This window comes from Pipistrellus kuhlii, unplaced genomic scaffold, assembly GCF_014108245.1.
Source record: "Pipistrellus kuhlii isolate mPipKuh1 unplaced genomic scaffold, mPipKuh1.p scaffold_m20_p_1, whole genome shotgun sequence".
Classification (NCBI taxonomy): domain Eukaryota; kingdom Metazoa; phylum Chordata; class Mammalia; order Chiroptera; family Vespertilionidae; genus Pipistrellus; species Pipistrellus kuhlii.
This window is the reverse complement of record NW_023425404.1, coordinates 122,831,888-122,853,121: the sequence shown is the minus strand read 5'-3', so window position 1 is coordinate 122,853,121 and position 21,234 is coordinate 122,831,888. Positions and strand designations below refer to the sequence as shown.

Genomic DNA, 21,234 nt, shown 5'->3' with positions numbered 1-21,234 from the left:
CTTGTCCAGGTGAGCAGGAGTGAACACCTGTTTCACAGACCTTCCAGCCCCTGTACTGCTGGAGTTGATGACTATTGGGATGAGCTCAGCAAAGCTCCCTGAGAAAGACAAGTATACTAGACTTTCCAGAGGCAAATCATGACATGTTAGCAGAAAATGTTCATTCTATGTCCCAGTGGAAGGAACCTGATACATATTAACCCAAAATTTATATTAGCCTTGGGGTTAATTATATGACATCAGAAGGTAGGTAGCAGACTTTCATTCTGGATTATTTATGCACAAGAGACTATTTTATAGCTAGTCTCTGAGGGCACATCAGCTCACAGGCTGGGAAGGCAGCCCAGAGGCCCCAGGATTTCATGGTTTGAGAGAATCGTGTGACTCACAGACACTGGGAAGTTGTTAACCTTTGCTTTTCATTTGCCAAATGTGTGAAAAGGCTTTGTTACTTTCTCCAATGCACAGAGAGTTTATAACACCTTCTCCTCTACGCTGTGTGAGCTGGCACTGGCAAACAGTGAGTGCCACAGCAGGCCCCTGGAGAGAGGGTGCAGTAGGGACCCCACTGACTGCACTGTTCTGGCAGCTCCATCCTTCACCACCTACTTTAGAACTGCAGCCAGCTCTTTATTAGTTTTATAGAAAAACTCCATTTGTGGTCTGCCAATAACTCAAATCCGATATCGCCTGCACTCTGGCAGAGTTCTGGAGCAAGGAGCGCCTGGTCTGTTTGGGTTGGAAAGCTGCCATGGAGCCGGAGAGCCACATCTTCGGGCTGGCCTCCCAGTAAGGCAGTGTGGCCAGGAGAAAGTATCCATGGCTTCACCAGGCAGATAGAGTTTAGAGCCCTCACTCTACTCAGTGTCAGCTGTTTGATCTGGGACCATGTGGGCCTCAGCTATTCACGTGTTTGGTGGAGATCACGTTAGGTCCTGCTCCCTGAGTGTAGTAAGGACTGAAGAAGAATGTAGCATGTCATGTGTCCAGCAGATGGTAGTTCTAATGATGTTTTCGCTCAGGAGGGGCACTCTTAGAACAATCTCTTCCTTTCTAAGATAACTCTTTTATTAACCTTTCTAAACCTGTTTAAAAAAACTACACAAATACATGCCAATCTGAAAAGAAACCTGTGAAACCACTATAGGACATCATACCAAGAAATGCTTGCCCTGAGCGAGAACCACTGGCTAGAACCACATGGTTCTCATTTTTGGTTGGTACTAACCACATTTAGGACCACATTCTACTCTTAGGTAAAATAAACTGGGCAAGCTTGAGGACAGGAGATTTAGACATTTCTTGGCCAGGCTAAAAACAGAAGCCAGAAAGTAGCATATATTGAATATAAGTCCTAAACCAAGCCCTTGCTCAGGTTGGGGACTCAACTGCCCGATGCTACTGTGGATTCTCACCAGCAGCTGAGCAGAGTTTGGAAGCATGTCCATAGCAGGTGATCTTTAGTGGGAAAGACATGTGTTCTGCATCCTTCCCACCTATCCTGATGTTTTTATCCTCAGGCTGTACCCAGGGTTCCCGTTTCATAGTAGCTCCAATGGCCATGACATTCACTACAAAAAAGTCAGGCACCTACTCAGTGTCCATAGTACAAAGAAAGAATTCATTTATTTTTTTCCCCCCCCTCAAACAGCTTATATTCTGGTTAAAAAGATAAAATACCAGACTCTCTAAATATTTAGTATTTTAAAGTAGTCACAAACGATTATTCCAAAGCCATAGGCATGTTTCTTTCTCAATAGAACCAAGATGTGCAATGTGGAGAACACCTCATAGAGATTGGAAACAGTTCGTATGTCTGGGCAAACAGAACTACTGACAGCAGAAGCAGGTTGGCATTTTTCTTTCATGCTTCATTTTATCGTCACCTTCTCCCATGTCAGTGTGGTCCCACACTTACGGTCCCGTGAAGAAGTGTATAAAATTCCAGGCTTACTACCGCAGCTGACCCAGCATAGGTGCTCACCACTCTTAAATTAAAATTAGTTTTTCCTTTGAGTCTCCGTTTCATCCTTTCCCCATGGAACCATGGCTTTGAATACAGACCCCATGCAGTGGGACCATGACTATTGTACAGAAGCAGTCTGTCTGCTGTTCTTGATATTAGGCAGCAGTGGAGGGGGGAGAGGGGAGAGGAGCATCCTGAGAGCTGCTCCCTGGGTCACGCTCCCTCCATCCCTCTAATATGGCCGACTCAGTGTGACCAGACGGGCTTTCTCTTCTGGATGAAGGCCTTGATTCCCTCCTGCCCATCTTGCAAGGCCACATTGTCCACCATGGTCTGGGAGGCCAGGTGGTAGGCTGTTCTAAGGTCCTGGTGCACTTGCTTGTAGAAGGCGGCCTTGCCCAGAGACACCACAGGACGGCTCAAGGAAGCGATCTTTCTTGCGATTCTCATGGTCTCTTCCTCCAGCTGATCTGCCGGCACTACTCTACTGAGCAGCCCATGAAGCAAGGCCTCCTGAGCAGATATGGGCTCCCCAGTAAAAAGCATTTCTAAGGCAACCTGGGGGAGGAAACACGGGCAGTTATTAAGGCACTCTACTCCTCACCCCCTGCCACCTGAGTCCCACCCTCTCCATTTCACTCTGCTGAGATGGTTGATGTCCTGACTTCCTGACAATCTGGGCCAATTCTCAGGAACAGATTGGATCTTTCCAGGAGCCAGGAGAAGGAAGGACCCTGCATGTCCTCCTGTTCCTTCCTCAAGCTGAACTCCCAGCCCTGCAGAGGCAGGAGATTTGAGCTGCCTCTTTCAAGGGTCACGCACAGGACAGCGGACAGTGGCTGCATCTGATGGTATGAAACTAAAAACATCCATCGTCTGGCACAAGCCAGTGCAGTGGTTACTTTCCAGAATAAAGGGATGTTCAGAGAAGCCACCACCTCAGCCTGAGTTGAAAGAGCAGCCTCGTCTCCCAGAGAAGGAGGGGAATAAAAGGAAATGCCTTCTAGGGACAGATGGAGGCGTCCAGCATGATGTTAACTTATAAGGAGGGAATGCTCTCTTTCCACAATCCTCTCCCCTCAGATTTCCGAGGCCCGCAGAAAGGGGGAGTACACATTTCTCATTCTATAAAGTGTCCTCAGTTCTGTCCGCCTGCCATACTGTGCCTCAATTCTGTAATTCTAAAAGGCTGAGCTTCTTGAAACTAAAATGTATGATTTAGAAAAAGTGTTTCCAGATACACAAGAAATAAAGTGCCTCTCCTATCCCTCTCCCCTTGCTTGCTCTCCTGCAGCCCAGCTGGATCTTTGCTGTTCCTTGAACAGACCAAGTGTGCTGTCACCTCAGTCCTATACTTGCCGTTTCAGTGGTTTGCAATGCTGTGTCCCCACATAGCCTCACGGCCTGTTCCCTGGTCTCCTTCAGGTCTCTGCTCACCTGTCACCTCATCAGTGAGGTACTCCATGACCATACCAGCCTAATACGATTGCAATCCTACCTCAGCACTACCTCATTTCTGGCTGTATTTTAATTCTTTGTACTCATCATTTAATTCTTTGTAATCCTCATCATTTAACAAACTATATACAGGGTAGCATCTCTGGCCTCTGTCCACTGGGTGCCAGTTTGTGGTGATCAGAAAAAGCTGCAGGCATTGCCAAATGTCTCCAGGGTCAAAATTGCTCTTAATTTATTTTATTTATTTACTTTTTAATTGATCTTAAAGGAAGAAAGGGAGAGATGGGGAAGAGGGAGAGAAAGAGAAACATCGATGTGAGAGAAGCATTGATCCGTTGTCTCCCAACCAGGGATCAAACCTGGGGATGTGCCCTGAATGGGAATGAATTTGCTGCCTCTGGTGCACAGGACTCTTAACAGTTAGAGTTTAACTGAACCACACCGGCCAGGACAACCTCCAGTTTAGAACTACTGATTTAGATGGTTTCTAAAATCATGAGACTAGATTATGCTTCTGCTATCCTGGCACTTCTCTGTCCGGGAGACCAAGGAGGTCTTAACGAAATTAAAGCTGCTCGTGAAAGACATTTTGACTGGAACAGGGTCAAAAATAGAGTTCCTGGCCTACCTTTAGCTTCCTAAGTCACCCACGCCTAGCTTATGCCTCTTTCTGGGCTTCAGTTTCCTCACCTGCCTAGTGGGCCAATACTGTTTGGCACTGTGTTGATTTATGGGGACTTTATGCAAGCAGATTAGGTGATGGAGTGGCATTCCCTAAAGAAAAGAAAACCTGTTTATTTTATAGTGCACAAGCAACAATCTTTACTTGGGCCCCTGAAACCTGAGGTGAGAGAGAAGAAAATACCTCCTAATAAACTCTTGTTCATTTTAGGGGTACTTTTTGGGTCCCCCTAACAAGTTGGTGATTTACTACTTCTCCTCCCAGGCTATTTGCATTAAAAACAATAAAAAGGACTGGAGCCCAGGCTTGCTCACAGGGTGGTGGGAATTGTGTCTGGAGGTCCTTGAGACCGTTTACTAACCACAGACCTTAAGGGAACAATTTAACCCATCTGAGTCTGTTCCCTTATCTGAAAAACAGGAATAAGACCACCATCCTCCTGCAGAATTGTCAAGGTTAGAGACAATGTATACAGCTTATACTACAGTCCTGGGCACTCTGTAGCACCCAATAAGTACAATGGCTATTATTCACATGCTTATTCCAGCTATAACCATGTCTGAATCTCTATCTGTGCTTTAGGGATATGGCCCCAGAAAGCAGAGCAGTCTTCCAGATCCCCTCTAGTCACACAGATGACAAGAACCAGCTGGTGGCAGTGGAGGGGCTGGGATGCTGGAGGACTCAGAGGCGAATGAAGCTGACAAGATCACCAGGCTAATTTCATTGGCTGGGAAGCCTGAGAAGTAAGTAAATTTGTGTGCTGAGCATGTTCTCAGAGGCACTAAGGCGCCTTTGACAGACACAGGAATCACTGATAGAGCATGGATTTGATGCAGTTGATCTGGGATCTGAGACCTGAATTTCTCCAGGCTCTGGTAAACTGCACACCAGCTGAGGGTCAATGCCTTTACTCTCCTTTTAGCTTGGAAGTTCTAATTAGACAACTGAGAAATCAGATTCTACAGATACATAAGTTACCGTAGGTAAACAGGTGGCAGCAAGTGTTCCTACAACAGAGAAATGACTGGTTTGGAAGAAGGCGATTCGGATCTTTCATGTGCTCCACAGGGGTACCACCCGCTGAGGCACCGGCTCCACATTTCTGAACAAGGCCACATATGGGTCACCAGTACCCTCTGACAGGCTAAGGGAGCAGCTGCACCAGGCACATTGTTTATATGGTGCAGTGAAGCTACCTTATTTAACTCACACCAGAGGAGAGAAACACTTTACAATCGTGGAAAATTATCCATGCCCAGGCTCAGCCTGGCTGAACACAAGGGCTCCATGCCATTATTTCTGCTCCCAGTGGACCAGCTGCAGCTCTGGGTCTCTGTCACAGCTAAGCAGTTTTCCATGATGGCCAGCAGAGGGTAGTGGTGAGCCGTGTGTGTGGCCTTAAGCTGCCTGAAAAAGGCCAAGTTTCCCAATTAGGTCAGTTTGCAAAAGCGCTGCTTGCTACCCTATGGATATGCATGGGGATAAGTGCCCAACCACTCCAGAGTTTACAGGCTTGTGTATGGAATGTGTGCAATCAAGCAATGACAACAGGCAGGTATGTTTTGTTCAGGTCTAGATCTTTATGAATCCCGTTTTCCTCCCAAAGAGGGCCCACCCAGGGTAAAATCTGCAGTCCTGAAACCTGGCAAAGGCCTTGAATGCCAACAGACTTTTCACCCCACTAAATCCCCTTTATCACCTCTGGGATTTCAGCTCATTAATACGAACCCAAAACCATTTTATGCCTCCAAATAGCCCCACATGCAGGGAGATCTGTTACAACTGGAAAAGCTCTGAAGATTTCAAAATAAGAATGCTACCCCTGACTAGTGATTCAGAGGCCTCCTGGGATCAGGATAGGAAGAGCACAGATCAGGGATCTGAAAGGAACAATACTGGAGATCCTCTCCCGTCTTCTGAGTGGGCCTGGCACTGCCAGAACTTTCTGTGGTAGGCCAAAGTTACTTTGGTCTTACAACATCCTGCCCCTTAACCTCTCATGCTGGACAATCATGCAACGAGGTTCTGAGAATTGGGCTCTGTGGGAACTAAAGTCCTGTTTTTGCCACATTTTCCTTCTCTTTCTTCTCAAAAACTAATTTAAATTTGACAAATATGGTATAATGTTTACATTTTTAGGACTCAATTCTAAGCCTTGATTTTTAAAAGTTTGTTTTAAGAGAGAATGGATTCTTATCCTGACAGGACAATCATGATTTAAAGGTTTCAAATGCCTTAACATGGTTGACGATGAACAGCTGCAGGTGGGCTAACCAGACAACCACCCTTTAGTATGCAAAAGGCCTTGTGAGCTGATTTGCACAATTATAAGACAGTTTATTAATAAGCTCTGACAATGTTTTTAATGAATGCATTTTAATTTAATGTACTGGCACAAAGTAGGAAACACACACACCCACCCCACATTTAAAGTCCATGTGTATCCTGACAAGATGAAACCACCGCCTTGGGCTGAGCACATTTCAGAAGCTCTGTGTTTGAACAGGCCACTTTATGTAGTTGTGGAGCCCATGTTCAGCCAGTTTTCATGTGTGTGTGTGCTGGTAGGTATCTCTATTCAGAACATCTGCAAAAGCACACACCTCTGTAAAAACTAATGAAGAGACATCGTGAAAGAAAGGAGTGCTTCCCTAAATGTCTCTGAGCCTATGACTTGATTTTGCTTGGGTCTCATTTCTTTTGTGCCTCAGGCATCTGAAGAGCTGCTGACTTTTGTAGTAGATGCTAAATGGACATAATATCCTAGAAAGCAATTTAGTTTCCTACTTGCTATGGTATACAACACCCCTCTCCCCCATTTTTAAAAAGAGATTTCCCATTGAGAATGAAGATACATATATTTTTTATAACAAGGAAGCCACTGGTTTCTACTCACAAGATGTTCAATAAATATTGTTTTATGTCTTCTAGGAAGGGAGAAAGCTTTGTAAAGAAAATGGATTTAGCAAGGACAAAACAACATTGACAATATGGCTCCTGGGGCAGCCTCAACATGCTGAGCTCAAGATGTTCCATGCTCCTAAAATACAACCATCATAAAGCCGACACACTCAGTATAGCAGCTACTCCAGTCCTTTCTAGAATACGACAAGCTGACAGCACACACTCAGCCAGTGACACTCATATCCTAGCCTCTTGATAATGCCATGTCACCATGCTATTACATGTCATGGACAACCTTTAGAGTGCAACTGTCTAAACTGCATTTCAAATAAGATTATAAAAAATGTGTGCCTTTATGAAAACAAACAAAAATATCCAAAACCATAACTAACCACATAGAGGGACAGGCAACAGCAAAATGCATGATTCACGAAGTAAAGTGAAAAGCAGGCACCTGTGAGAAGCTACACATTCCCCCCTAAACAAGAGGTCTTAAAAGGAAGCCTGCAGCGCATCCAGCCAGCTATGCTTCATGCAGAACATCCTGATTCAAATGGTACTTTAACAAGCGAATTTGGAGCCAACCCTCCAGTGCATGTGAGGGTTACAACTAGAGAGGAGGCTGCAGGGGTCAGATTACCTTTCTTGGCACTGCTCTCCCCAAGGCCACTCCAGGGGTGGAGCAGAAGAGCCCAATGTTTACACCTGGAGTGGCAAATGAGGATTTGTCACTGGCCACGGCAATGTCACAGCTGGCAACCAGCTGACATCCAGCAGCGGTGGCCAAGCCGTTCACCATGGCAATCACGGGGACGGGATGATTCTGGATCAGCATCATGACCTGAAGGAGCAAACATAACCAGTTCACATCCATCCAAGAGTGAGGTGCAACATTAATGCTATTTCATGTGACTTTACTTCAGAGCTTTTCATCCCCATTAGTGCATCAGATTCTAGGGAAAAGGACAGAAGCAGGCACAGAGAGAACCTGAATTGAATACTGACGGTGGACCAGATTGTGCCGTTTGACTCCTGAGAAACCCAGGAGGAAGGAACACTAAGTTCCAATTGAGACACGAGGCTCAGGGGGAAGGAATTGGCCTAAGGCCACAGACCCACAAGTGGTGGCTGTGGGGTCTGAATGCACACATCTATCTGACTCCCAGGCCCTGGCCTCTTCGAGGTTGCAGTCCCCTCCTCTCCAGCTGCTTCCTCAGCAGCCCTGCATAAGAACCAAGCTGATTCTCTCTGCGGAACAAATAGTTCTGTTCTCACTAACCTATGTGGAGCTCTAGTGTTAAAGGTCTGAAACTGGTATTTGGAATTTCCTTAAAAATTTAAGATGGAGAGGAGAATCCAAGATGGCGGCATAGGTAACACCTAACTGCAGCCTCACACAACAATTTTAATAAAATACAACTAAAATACAAAATGGATATTACCCAGAACTACAGGAAAGTCGACTGACTGGAAATGCTACGAGAAGGAAAAAGAAAACCAGAAGGAAAATCAGAGGAGCTGTAAAAGCCTAAGGTATGGAGACACGCTGTGCGCACTGAGAGGACTGAGCCGGAGAGGAGGGGAAGGCTGAGTGCCTGGCTGGCGTTCCCTAGCGGGAAGGAGATAAAAGCTCCAGACTGTGCTGAACCCCAGTTCCGACAGCACTGAACCCCAGTTCTATGCCAGACCCTGGGGACCCAGGCTCATAAAGAGGGAGCCTGGGCTGTTAGGTGGAATCTCAGGGGAGCGGCAAAAGACAGAGCCCCGGGAGACGCACACATAACACACAGAGGACGGACCGTTGACTCTGCTGCTAGATTGCTCTAGTGCACATGTGTCAAACACAAGGCCCGCGGGCCAAATCCGTCCCGCCAGGCCTTGCAATGTGGCCCGCACCGGGCTGTCATCACTGCACTCCGCTGCGTTTCCATCACAATGACAGTTTATGACTGTTCAGTAAACCATTCAGCCCGCGATTTAGGCTGAATTTTAGATTTTGGCCCCTTCTCTGATTGAGTTCGACACGCCTACCCTAGCGGGAAGGAGACAAAAGCTCCGGATTGTGCTGAGCCCCAGTTCTGACTGCACTGAACCCCAGTTCTAGGCCAGACCCTCATTACAGAGGGAGCCTGGGCTGTTAGGCAGAATCTCAGGAGATAGAATTTTAAATTATCTTAAACTTTTTGTCCTTCCTCTTCAATATCTGTTGGAAATTTCCCTTGTTAATGTTGTTAAAGTGAAAATGAAGAGGTTAATTTTTCTAGTTAGAGGTGAAAGAGGGGGTAAAAATGAATTTTAAAATTGTTATTGTTGCCGAAACCGGTTTGGCTCAGTGGTGAGCGTCGGTCTGCAGACTGAAAGGTCCCAGGTTCGATTCCGGTCAAGGGAATGTACATTGGTTGCGGGCACATCCCCGGTAGGGGGTGTGCAAGAGACAGCTGGTCGATGTTTCTCTCTCATCGACGTTTCTAGCTCTCTATCCCTCTCTCCTCCTCTCTGTAAAAACTCAATAAAATATATTTAAAAAAATAATAATAAAATTGTTATTGTTATTCCATTTATGAATGTTCTCTCTTTTCCACTGACAGAACTGTTTTAGTTAAAAAAAAAATTTAAATTATAATCTTAGGTTCTTTCTCTATAAAGATGTACATTTCTACCTTTTACATCTTAAGACATATATACCAAGCCATACCCATGATGCTGGACCTGGCAGCTATCAATACCAACATATATTTCCCTTTTTTTGGCATATCACAACTATGGTTGCCTTTTAAAAGTCTAAACCAAATTGTTGCTTGGATAAAGGACTCACCAATGGCCACAGAGGTTTTAGTAGTTCTGCAGTAGTTAGGTCTCAAAGATAAAACCTTACCTGTAAACTAGAAGCCTAACTCAATATTTAGTATATGTAATTATCATTTTCAGGTTTGCAATGCAAGATGTCCTCCTGGCTTACCTCTGCACAGGTTTGAAATACTTCAGAGTGATGTTCTGAACCTTGCTCATCCGTCAGTTCCTTTAAATCATGCCCGGAAGAAAATACAGGCCCCTCAGCTACAAATGATTCCAAATGAGAAAAGAAAATGAAAAGGTGTAAACAGCAGAGCTGAGAAGGTCACTTATTTGTCAATTGAATCATTTTAATAAACAATTGTATCATTGCTGTAGACAGAAAGTTAATGGCCCAATTTGGTAAGAATAATTCCGGTTAACTGGAAAAGTTATAGCCAGTATTTTGTGATGACAATTCAACGTGAGGCATCTGTACTCTAAAAAGTCCGTGGTGGAAACCAATGAACACGTGCAATTACACAGGTAGTAACCAAAGCAGATGGACAACTTCTTTCAGAGTTGTCCCTCCAGTCTCACAGTTTGGTTTTTGAATTTGATCTGGCCTAAATTTTTGACTCATGCAGTTCCATCAAAATCCACTGTGCCTCCTGCAGCAAGCCTTGTCATTTAGTCTACAGACACTAGCCATCTGTACAGGCTGCGATCAGAAAGGTCAGAAGGTAAAGAGAACCTCCTTATTTTTAATATATATATATATATTTGTTATTGATTAAAGAGAGGAAGGGAAAGGGATACAGATAGAAACACCAATGATGAGAAAGAATCATTGATCGGCTGTCTCCTGCACACCCAATTCTGGGGATTGAGCCTGAAACCTTGGCATGTGACTTTTCTGGAATGGAACATGAGACCCTTCAGTCTTCAGGCCAACACTCTCTCCACTGAGCCAAACCAGCTCTGGTGAGAACTCTTTATTTTTTACGTGGACCTAAGGATGTGGTTTTATTGTTATTGTTAAAATAATAACAAAATGCAATTCCACTGATAAGCTGGTAACACTTTCTCATATTTTCCTTTTGTTGTAATTCTTTTGATGGGCAATATTATTCCCTTTAAACAAGTTAGGAAATTGTGCTGTATGGAAGTTAACTGTCTTCGCTGCATCTGGGTAATATTCCTGTGGCTGTTGAACGATATCTGACCTATATCTTTTTCCTTTGCCATAAAAAACAGTTGGTAATTTATATTCAACCACAGGTAAGAAGGTAACATTCTGAGTATCTGCCTCCAGAAAAACTGACCCTTAATTTCTATAACAACAACAGTACATCACATGGTATCATCCATTTTATATTTCTATGGATGCTTTAAAATGCTGACACTGATATTACTTTGACCAATGGTCAGCAAACCGCGGCTCGCGAGCCACATGCAGATCTTTGACCCCTTGAGTGTGGCTTGGCATTAGAACCACTTCTTCAAAATAGACTCACCCAGGCCAAAAACTGTGCATGGCCAAGAAATTTCAATCGCACTGTACGTGTACACCCGCACATGGTATTTTGTGGAAGAGCCACACTCAAGGGGCCACTGTATGTGGCGCGCGAGCCGCAGTTTGCCGACCACTGACTTGGACCATCACCATCATCACTAAATAATTCATTAACAACTTTTACTGGAGAAGAGGAAGGAAAGAAATGAGCAAACTGCAGAAGATTGCAGCTATTGGTTCAAAGTTTCATAGGAACAGACAAACAAACCAACCAAATGCTTGAGCAGCCTGATCCCATCGACTTGCTAAACTACCCAAAGGATCAGCAATTAAGCTCCTCTTATCCAGTCCATGAGGAAACCAATTATCTGATTTCAATTGGAATATTACGTATCTGACAAAAAGGAAAGACATTTTCCCTGCACAGTAATCTTTGCTATAATTTCCAATTAACAGTGTTAGGGGGGGAAATAATGTCAACAACAAAAAACAGTAAGTGTTAGGACCAAGCCCCCCACTTCACAATATTGATAGTTTTTCATAATGAATGTTCTTGTAAAGGAGCTCCCAAACAATTCTCCCATTAACTGAGGGGATCCCCAGTTGACAAAAGAATTTTGGGAAAAGTCTTCAGAACCCTGAGGAGGGATGTAAGATCAGTACCTGAAATGATAATGACTTTCAGATCTTTGCTTTCAGCTTCATGAAGAATGTCACTTCGGAGAGATTTCAGCATTGCCAGTGACAGCGCATTCCTCCTCTTTGGATTGCTCAAGACAATGTTCCTGTGAAGAACACTTTATAAGTACTGGGTCATGCACCAGTCAAAACAACTGAGGGCCCCTGCACTTCCTTTCTAATTTGGGAGCTGTTTTTAAAACACCAGAAAAGAGAAGTGCTGGTGCTTTGAGGCAACTGAGATGGTCTGTCAACTCTTCAGAGTTACAACTAAGTCAAAACAAGGAGACGTCCCGAGATACGGGCTGCATTTTTTCCCTCTTCCCTTCATTTGTTTCTTTTTCAGATTTGCTGTCAGAGACATTACTGTCAGCACCAAAAGGGCAAGTCAGAGTCTTCCCAAAATCATTGCTGCCCATACATAGAGGGTTCGCAGTCTGTAAGACAGCGGCAGGAGCCAGAGGCATCTGACACATAGTGCCACCTTCAACTTCTTCCCATTGTTCCTCAGAAATAAATTAGGTTAGGAAAAGAACCAAGAATCTGCCCCTATCGCCTCCCACCCACCACACAGAATAGGCAGCCACGGTGGGTGCAGCTGCCCATACATACATATGGCAGCATTTTCCCATCTTTTATAGTGGCATCCTATAATTCTCCACAATAATTCATGCTGTCTGAACATGGGATGGTATGTGATGAACAGAAGGCCAGAACCTACAGCAAGAGGGCTCTTTTGGACATGTTATCTCACTAGCAGCTGGCATTCAGAGGCCTGCTCACTATTTTAAGTATGCTGATGAACCTGTATTGTCGTCTTACTGCCCAAACACAGAAATGTCTTATTTTTGCTGTTATACGGAACAAGCAGCAAACCAAACACCAGATTAATAATATATGTTTTATATCTGTTTCCCACCCACATTTTTTCTTCCTTCCTCTTTCTTTTTTGAATCTGATATTCCTACTGCTATGTGTCAACTTGGATTCTCCACAAATAGCCTCCTATGCCACTGTTTTCTGGAAAACTACTTTGATGACTGAATCTGTGTAATACCATTTTCTTTGGAATGCCATTTCCATTTTGCTGCCATCTTTAGGTGGCTATGAATGTGCTTGCTGTAGTATACTCAAAAAAGCTGCCATCCTATCCATGGCAGATGCTTAAATAAAAGTCTAAGACCTCAGGCAAAATTGTGTAAAAAGATGCCAGCCCGATTTCAGTGCTTCATGGCAGTGTCTGCTCATATGGGTCTCATTAATCCTTTGGCTTGCATATGACACACCCTTTGAGAGTGCTCCAAGTTGCTGAGTTCACTGTTCAACCAGTGTCATTAACCAGGCTTCCTGCCACTCCACTAGAACTTTTCCCACTGACAGCTTCTAATTGTCTGAACCAAACCCACTGGCCATTTGGATCATGCTCTCCTCCTTCTGGAAATGCATTCCTCCTCTCCTGACTTTTTAGTCCTTCTCTACTTCTTCCATGGGCTCCCAGCTTTCTGCTAACATCCAAATGCCATCCCTCTTCAGAGCTCCTTCTCGTGCCTAGAGCAGAACCCAATTCATAGCTGGCACTTGCCTATTGTTGAGGCCCAGCTTTGAAAGGGAACACTGAAAGCTTGACTGAGCTGCTCAATTGAACTCACCTACTTAGTGAGTAACAATAGTACTGCTTCCATGCTGGATTTGGGGGCTTCCTTACTCCTGAACAATTCCCAGTGTTTATGATAGGTGATTCTTCTCTATCTCCCTTTCTGCTCCATGTTTCACTCTGGAGAACTCAACCAGGTCTCCTTTTACAACGAGGCCGCCATGCCACAAGTCAGGCTCCTTGTCAGATGGAACCAAATGTTCAAACTACCTTTGAAAATGGACAGGAGGGCCCCTGCCTGGGTCCTGCACTTTGGAACACGGAGCTCTGGGCCTCCGTCCCGTTCTGCCCATCCAAGCGAGCAGGAGACCACAAGGATAATGGGAAATGCTTCCCTGGAATAACCTCCCCTTGCAAGCTTTGCTGCAATTACCTGAGACCCTGGAGTTCCCTGGCTGTGCAGTGGGCACCCTAGATCCCAGGACTAACCAAGAGGAGTTGTCTGTGAAGAAAACAAGAGAGGGCATGTGGATGGGGTGTCTGCAGACTTATGGGCCACGCCTCTGGAAGAACAGCGGGAAGGAGGGTTGAAGAGGCCAGAGCAGAAGCTGGGAAGAAAAGCTGCAGGTCAGCAGCTGGCTCTCCATTTTGGGGGGACTCCTACAAGCCTGAGGGTTGTAAATTCAAACATGACCTTGGAGGTTTTATGAAGTACTGCTTGTCGGGGCAGCAGAAGAAAACACATTTAGCAGTTAGTTTGTAACTTTTAAATACTTAGATATGCTAAAAAAAAAAAAAAAAAAAAAAAAACGGCCTCGCATGGGGTCCTTGACTGGCCCGGCAAAGGTGAGGATGAGGCCTGGATGGGGCTAGAGGCCCTTCACCCTTGACTTCATGGTGCTGCTCCAACTGTGTGCACAGGTGTGGTTTTTAAGAGGCTTGGGGCCTGTAGAGACAAAGGCCAGGGCTCAGGACGGTGTGTCCTTCACTCTATTTATTGACTGGGCACTTCTGGTGAGGGCCAAGCAGCAGCTCTGCCAGGCCTCCCCGGCCTTGTAGCCAGGTCCCCCCTGGCCCAGCCCCTCTAGGAAGGGCTTTCTCATAAGCCCGCGACGGGTGTACCGGCAGAGTTGCGCACACTGAGCCCGCGGGTCTGAGGGTTTGGGGCCGTCGAGGCAGTCCCACTTGGAGTCCTCCTGTGTGGGTCTTGCAGGGTCTCAAACGCCCCTGCGCTCAGGCAAGGGGCTCCCCTAAGTACCGCACCCGCGATTCCTTTCCTTGGACCACCTCGGGGCCAGATGACAGATAACGGGGGTCCAGGGCAGCGGGCGGCTCCCCCGGGGGGCTCCGCGTCGGGTGGCCTCTGTCCAGCTCTCTCCCCGCTCCCCGCCAGCCCGGCTCTCCCGGGAGCAGCGCGCCAGCCTGCAGCCTGACCTGATGCCGTCCCGCTGCCGCGAGCTAGTGAGCCGCGACCCCGGCTCCGGCTCCGGCTGCCGGGCCCCGGCCGGCCCTCCGCTGCAGAAGCCGGCGGCGAGCGGACCGCACCGGCCGCGCCGGAGCCAGGCGGGAACCTGTGCCCCGAAGGCCCGCAGGCCCGCAGCAGCCGCCATCGAGGACCGGAGACACGCTCCGAGGGCGCAGGTGCGAGCCCAGCCGCTGAGCTCAGGCCGTGGGGAGACCCGAACGGAACTCCCAGGTCCCGGTACCGACCGACTCCCAGGCCGGATCCCTCCGCGCCCCGCCCCTCGGGCCGTCCATCCACAGCCCGTTTCCCCGCGTCCCCGCCTGGCCCCGCCCCCTCGCCGCCATGGCCCCGCCCCTGAGCCCTCCCCTCCTGATCCGCCTCCGCGGTCCTGATTCCACTCTGGCCATTGGCGCCTGGTCCCTCTCCAACCCCGAAAGGTGAGGCCAGGCCAACTTGTAGGCGATCTCCGCGATCAGTTTGCCTTGCAAGGCCAGTTAAAGAGGTGAGGAGTGGGTTGGTCTGCTCCTTTCTGCACCAATACCAAGAATGGGGTGGTTTGCCTAGATTAGAAAAATGAATGGGATCATGTGGTGAGCGGTGTGATTTCTGGACTTCACTTTGTTACCTCTCCCCACCCATGAAAAATCGCCAGGCCTGGCAGATGACCATACCTCAGGAGGTGAAGTATATCCCACTCAGGCGTTGACTTTTTTAAAAAATATATTTTATTGATTTTTTACAGAGAGGAAGAGAGAGGGATAGAGAGTTAGAAACATCAATGAGAGAGAATCATGGATCAGCTGCCTCTTGCACACCCCCTACTGGGTATGTGCCAGCAACCAAAGTACATGCCCCTGACTGGAATGGAACCTGGGACCTTCCAGTCCGCAGACCAATGCTCTATCCACTGAGCCAAACCGGTTTCAGCAAGGCATTGACTTTTGAATGCTTTATGTCCTTCCTTAGAGAAACCCTGGGGTCTACATTTATGTCTTGAGTTTTTCAAATGCACAGGGGGAAGAATGGGAGACCCTTTCAGGATCTAAGAGTGGCTGCCACAGACAGGGCATGTTCTACACTTAAAGTGTAAATATGAAGAGAATGTTTTCATTGTCATTTGTTAGTTAACTGCTTCCTGTATCAAATTCTCAAAATCTGGAGATTTCAGGAAACTTAGGAGAGATGCTGTCATCCTTCAAATATCTTATATATGCTTTCTAGAGAGACATCATGCCCAAGAGCCTACACACCTTTCTTTCACACTGACTTTTGCAAGAATAACAATTGTACAAAAGCACACTAAAATGGGGCCATTGAGATTGTACAGTGGCTTTAAATAGTCACACATTGGGTTCCTCTCAGCGAGGCTCTTATTAATTCTCAGCTTCATAATTGGTCAGAACGCATGTACAGAAAAATATTTTGAAATGTCAGTTGAGATCACCTGCACCTTGGTCATTTCCTTGGTCTCCACTCCATTCAAACAACCTGGTGTATTCTCATTCATTGCCTCCAAGGATGAAGGGCTCTGGCAGAATTCAGAGACAAAGAGAAGGCAATTCTTGGCTTTTGAGTTGTAAAAGTCCAGCAGATGGAGGTTCAGAAACACCCAACAGGCATAAATAGATTGGGGTGTGAAGGGAGCTACAGATAAGTCAGAACACAGCTCTCTGGATAGGGCAAGTAGAGCTTTTAGGAAAAGCTAGAAGAAGGCATACTATTTTAGTATTTGGGAAAGGGATGGGACAAAGCCTCCTGGAGAAGTGGGAATGGTGGGAAGCCCAGCTAGAGAGGAGGCAGGCTTGCTCATTTTCCTTGTTAGTATCCCAGGGGAGTCATGAGACTCCAGGTGGCATGGAATGCCTGAACACCTCCCAGAATTTTACATGGCCCAGTGTGATGCTGTGGCAATTGGGTATTGCACTGGGCTCAGAGACAGCTGGGAAAGGTAGACCTGAGGAGGCTTTGAGGTGGGGAATGGACGATGATTTAGCCAGTGTGGATTTGTTAGACAGACATGAGCAGAGCAAGGACGATGGGCCAGGTACAGAAGGTCACCAAGTGGACAGCCCTGGATGCCTAGCAATGTACAATTGTAGGGTGAGACCTCATCTCCATGGTTACCTTTCCTCCTTTAGCACATTGATGGTCAAGCAGTTTAGACCTTTCTTCCCTGGAGATAACATCTAAGCCTCACTTGTTTTTCAGCTCCAGGCCCAGAGAAGCAGCAAAATCAGACAAACAGCAGACCTCAGATCATTATTCAATTTCCAATGGTCTCAGACTCTACAGTAGTGGTTCTCAGGTTGGGAACTATTACCCACAGTTGGGAACTGCTAGCAGGGTCGCCTGAACATCAGAAAAGACAGATATTTACATTACGTTTCATAACAGTAGCAAAATTACAGTTACAAAGTAGCAATGAAAATAATTTTATGGTTGGGGGTCACCACACATGAGGAACTATATTAAAGGGTCGAGGCATTGGGAAGGTTGAGAACCACTGGTCTATGGAGATTTTCCCCTGGGACTGTCCCTGAAGATGACACCCTTAAAACTCTTAGGAGGGAGGACCTAGCTGCTCTCCCAGGAGTAAGGCTGCACCTTGCCCTTCCCCATTCTCCTCCCATCCCATCAAGCACATCACCTTGACTTTCCTTTGCCTCCATAACTTGTTTCTTCAGCCCACTTCTTCTACCAATTACTTCTTTTATCTCTTTGATTTTCTAAATAAATGTTCTCTTATAGTTTGAATCTTGGCTCTGAATTATTTCCTAGCCAGAACTCAAGAACCAAGGTTACTGAACCCAGGTCAGTTCTCACCCCATTAGTCTAACACAGTGGTGAGCAAACTCATTAGTCAACAGAGCCAAATATCAACAGTACAATGATTGAAATTTCTTTTGAGAGCCAAATTTTTTAAACTTAAACTTCTTCTAAAACCATTCTTCAAAATAGACTCGCCCAGGCCGTGGTATTTTGTGGAAGAGCTACACTCAAGGGGCCAAAGAGCTGAATGTAGCTCCTGAGCCTCAGTTTGCCGACTGTAGGTCTAACACTGGGTGCCTTTCTCACTGACCCCACAGATTGACAAGTTGAAGACAAGGTGGGAATGAGGACATTTTGGACGGTTACCATTACCTGTAGATTAGAATATGGTGAGGTAACAAAAACAACAAAACAACAAGCTGAGGTGGCTCAATAACAAAGCCTCATTTCTCATTCGCACTGCAGGACTACTGCAGATCAGCTGAAATCTCTGAGCTAGGTCAGTACTGTCCTCACCTAGAGACCTATTAGAATAAACTTTGTCTGGAAAGTTGGCAAAGGAATCCTATATAATAAAGAGGTAATATGCAAATTGACGATCACTCCAACACACAAGATGGCTGCTACAAGATGGTCTTCAGGGGAGGGCAATTGTGGGGACCAGGCCTTCAGGGGAGGGCAGTTAGGATTGACTGGGCCATCAGGGGATGGTAGTTAGGGGTAACCAGGCTAGCAAGGGGAGGGCAGTTAGGGGTGACTGGGCCAGCTGGGGAAGGCAGTTGGGGGTGACCAAGCCTGCAGGGGAAGGCAGTTGGGAGAACCAGACCTGCAGGGGAAGGCAGTTGGGAGGGACAAGGCCTATAGGGAAGGACAATTGGGGGGGACCAATCCTGCAGAGGAGGGCAGTTGGGGGGGGGGGGGAGGCAGGCTTGCAGGGAAGGGCAGTTAGGGGCAATCGGGCTGCCAGGGGAGCAGTTACGCATGGATCAGGCTGGCAGGAGAGTGGTTAAGGGGTGATCGAGCCAGCAGGAGAAGCAGTTAGGGGCAATCAGGCAAGCAGGCGAGCAGTTGGGAGGCAGCCGTCCTGGATTGTGAGAGGGATCCAGATTGGAGAGGGTGCAGGCTGGGCTGAGAGACACACAAACACCTCCCTCTTCGCATGAAATTTGGCATTGACCTTCTAGTAAAAAATAAAAATAAAGAAAGAAAGAATGGGGAGAAGTATGGACTGACACTTAAAGCTTCCTTCTGGAAATGCCACTTGCTTGTACATCTCATTTGCCAAAGAAAGTCATGTGGCCACACTTCAGGTGTGTGGGGAATTACAAGCCTCCTATATATTTGGAAGAAGAGAGCTGGAATCTTTTTTAGTAGTGACTACCTAATGACTAGCACAACCACCCAAGCACAGAGCCTTGGTGTTCTAAACTAACTCATACTTATTCAGGGGTCGAGAATAGAACTCCAAATTGGCTTAGGTGAAGTTTCTGCCACTAGGCAGAATGAGATTTTAAAATATAAATTAAGCTCATAAATAAAATGAAGTTAAATTTCTAGAACACCTGAGATTTATATCTGTCCTCTTAGTCATGTCATGTGCTGCCAAAGAGGCAGAGCATACTACCTGAGGCTGCAGGTTATGCAGGATCAAAAAATCTGATCAGAATGATCACCACCATGGTCCAGAGTCCAGCAGCAGAGTACATTTCTCACCTTCGTACTAAGGTTAGTACAAAGTACTGATAGTACCATCTCGTGAGCTCAGTGGGATGTGCTCATTTCCCCCACGCGAACAACGGAGAGCAGTGGAGTCCAAACAGGGATGTTGCCCAGGGGTGGCTTGAGCATGGGCTCTGTAGCAGATCTGACAAGCAAAGGCTATTTACAGTTCTGAGAGACCAATATTTGTGCTTTAAAAAAGACACACCGCGGGTTTTCTCTTTTGGCTTTTCAACGTCTTTGATGAGTGCAATTGTCTGTGACAATGCAGCGAACAATCTATGACAGTCAATGAAAATTGAAAGCTCCTGATTCTAATAAGGTTTTGGGTATATCCAGTTGATCCTTCAACCTCTAGTGCTCATGGACAGTCTGTAGAGGGGAATAATTTTATTGTTTGGGCAGCTGCTGTTGGAATGCTCATTTATTTCAAGTGGAAGCTTTCAGGATGGTCTGGAATCACATCATTGAAGTCATTCATCAAAGTCACCTGCTTTTCTGGGATTCTGGTTTGGATAGGCTCAAACTTGCATGTTAGATATTGCTATTGCTGGCAAAGGTAGGGGCTGGATGTTCATGGAGTTTTCTAACATTAATCTTTGCTTGTTTGTGTTTGCCTTTGTTAAATTAATACTAGATAAGTGTTAAATTTAAAAAAAAAATTATGGGAGGTGGGGAGAGGAAGAGACTGCTTCATCCCAACACAGGACTTGGAGTAGAGGACCTAACAGGAATATTGGGTTTTGAGTTTCACATTTCCTTCAAAGACCCACAGATGCTTGGCAGAACTGTTTCGGAGACAACATCCACCGGCTTTTAATTTTTATTTAATAATAGAATCAGCTGCTCTTTAAGAAACTGCCCTCTGTGCCATTGCCTGCGCATGGTGCTTCCCTGATGCCACCTGAGGATAACTTGCAAGGCAGGTGTCATTCATTATCCCAGCTCAGAGAAGTTACTGCGGAGGGACTGTGCTCTGGAGGTGACCTAAAAGATGGTGCTGGGCTGCAGGTTTCCACACTCACCTAAATTCCTACCCTGCTCTCCCATCCCTTTCATGTCTCCTTCCTCCCTTCATCTCTTCCAGCGTCCGCAGCTCCGGTTTGAGAGTGATGAAATGGCGATGGACAAGAGAAGCACTATCCAGGCGGGAGTTGGTGTCACTTGCTGGAATGCTTGTCCATCCTTCAGCAGTGTAAGAGTCTTTTCATGCAGGCTCTTTCTCCAGGCCCCTCTGCCTCTCATTAATTTTGGACAGGGCAGCTTGTCTTTCTTCTCTCTTGCTCAGTGCCCTTCTAATCTATTTTTTCCATGCGGGCCTTCTCCCTGACACAATTTAGTTCCAGATTGCCAGCAGGCTTCTCTCTGCCTTTGATTTATGTGCTCCTTCCCTGTGCCACATGTCTTAGCCATACAGATGTGTCTTCGCTAGGCTTCACATTTCCTTTCAAGACGCACAGTTGCCTGGCAGAACGTTGCAGACAGAATGCAGAACAAACAGCAGTTCTGGGGAACCTGGTGTCTCAGGCTTGCTGTGGGAATGAAGGAAGTATCAGAAATCTTCAGGGTGCAGAGAAAGAAAAGCAAAGGGCAGATTTTTCAGCTGCACATGGAGTGGTTTTTGAACTTTCTTTTTTATTAACTTCAGGCCCGTCTAAGACAGGCATGTAATGACACGGTTCAGAGGTGCCCTGTGGAAGCTGAGTTC

General features: G+C 46.3%; 1 protein-coding gene across 1 annotated transcript; it reads right to left on the bottom strand.

The window, feature by feature from the left end:
• Nucleotides 1–1,641: 1,641 nt before the first annotated feature.
• ECHDC3 (enoyl-CoA hydratase domain containing 3) lies at nucleotides 1,642–15,246 on the bottom strand. The gene is made up of 5 exons (XM_036408002.2): nucleotides 15,008–15,246; nucleotides 11,965–12,086; nucleotides 9,973–10,070; nucleotides 7,654–7,854; nucleotides 1,642–2,524 (listed from the first exon to the last, which is right to left on the bottom strand). Exons 1-5 carry the CDS (start codon nucleotides 15,181–15,183, stop codon nucleotides 2,213–2,215), a joined length of 909 nt encoding a protein of 302 aa, XP_036263895.1. The 5' UTR covers nucleotides 15,184–15,246; the 3' UTR covers nucleotides 1,642–2,212.
• Between the last annotated feature and the right edge of the window lie 5,988 nt (nucleotides 15,247–21,234).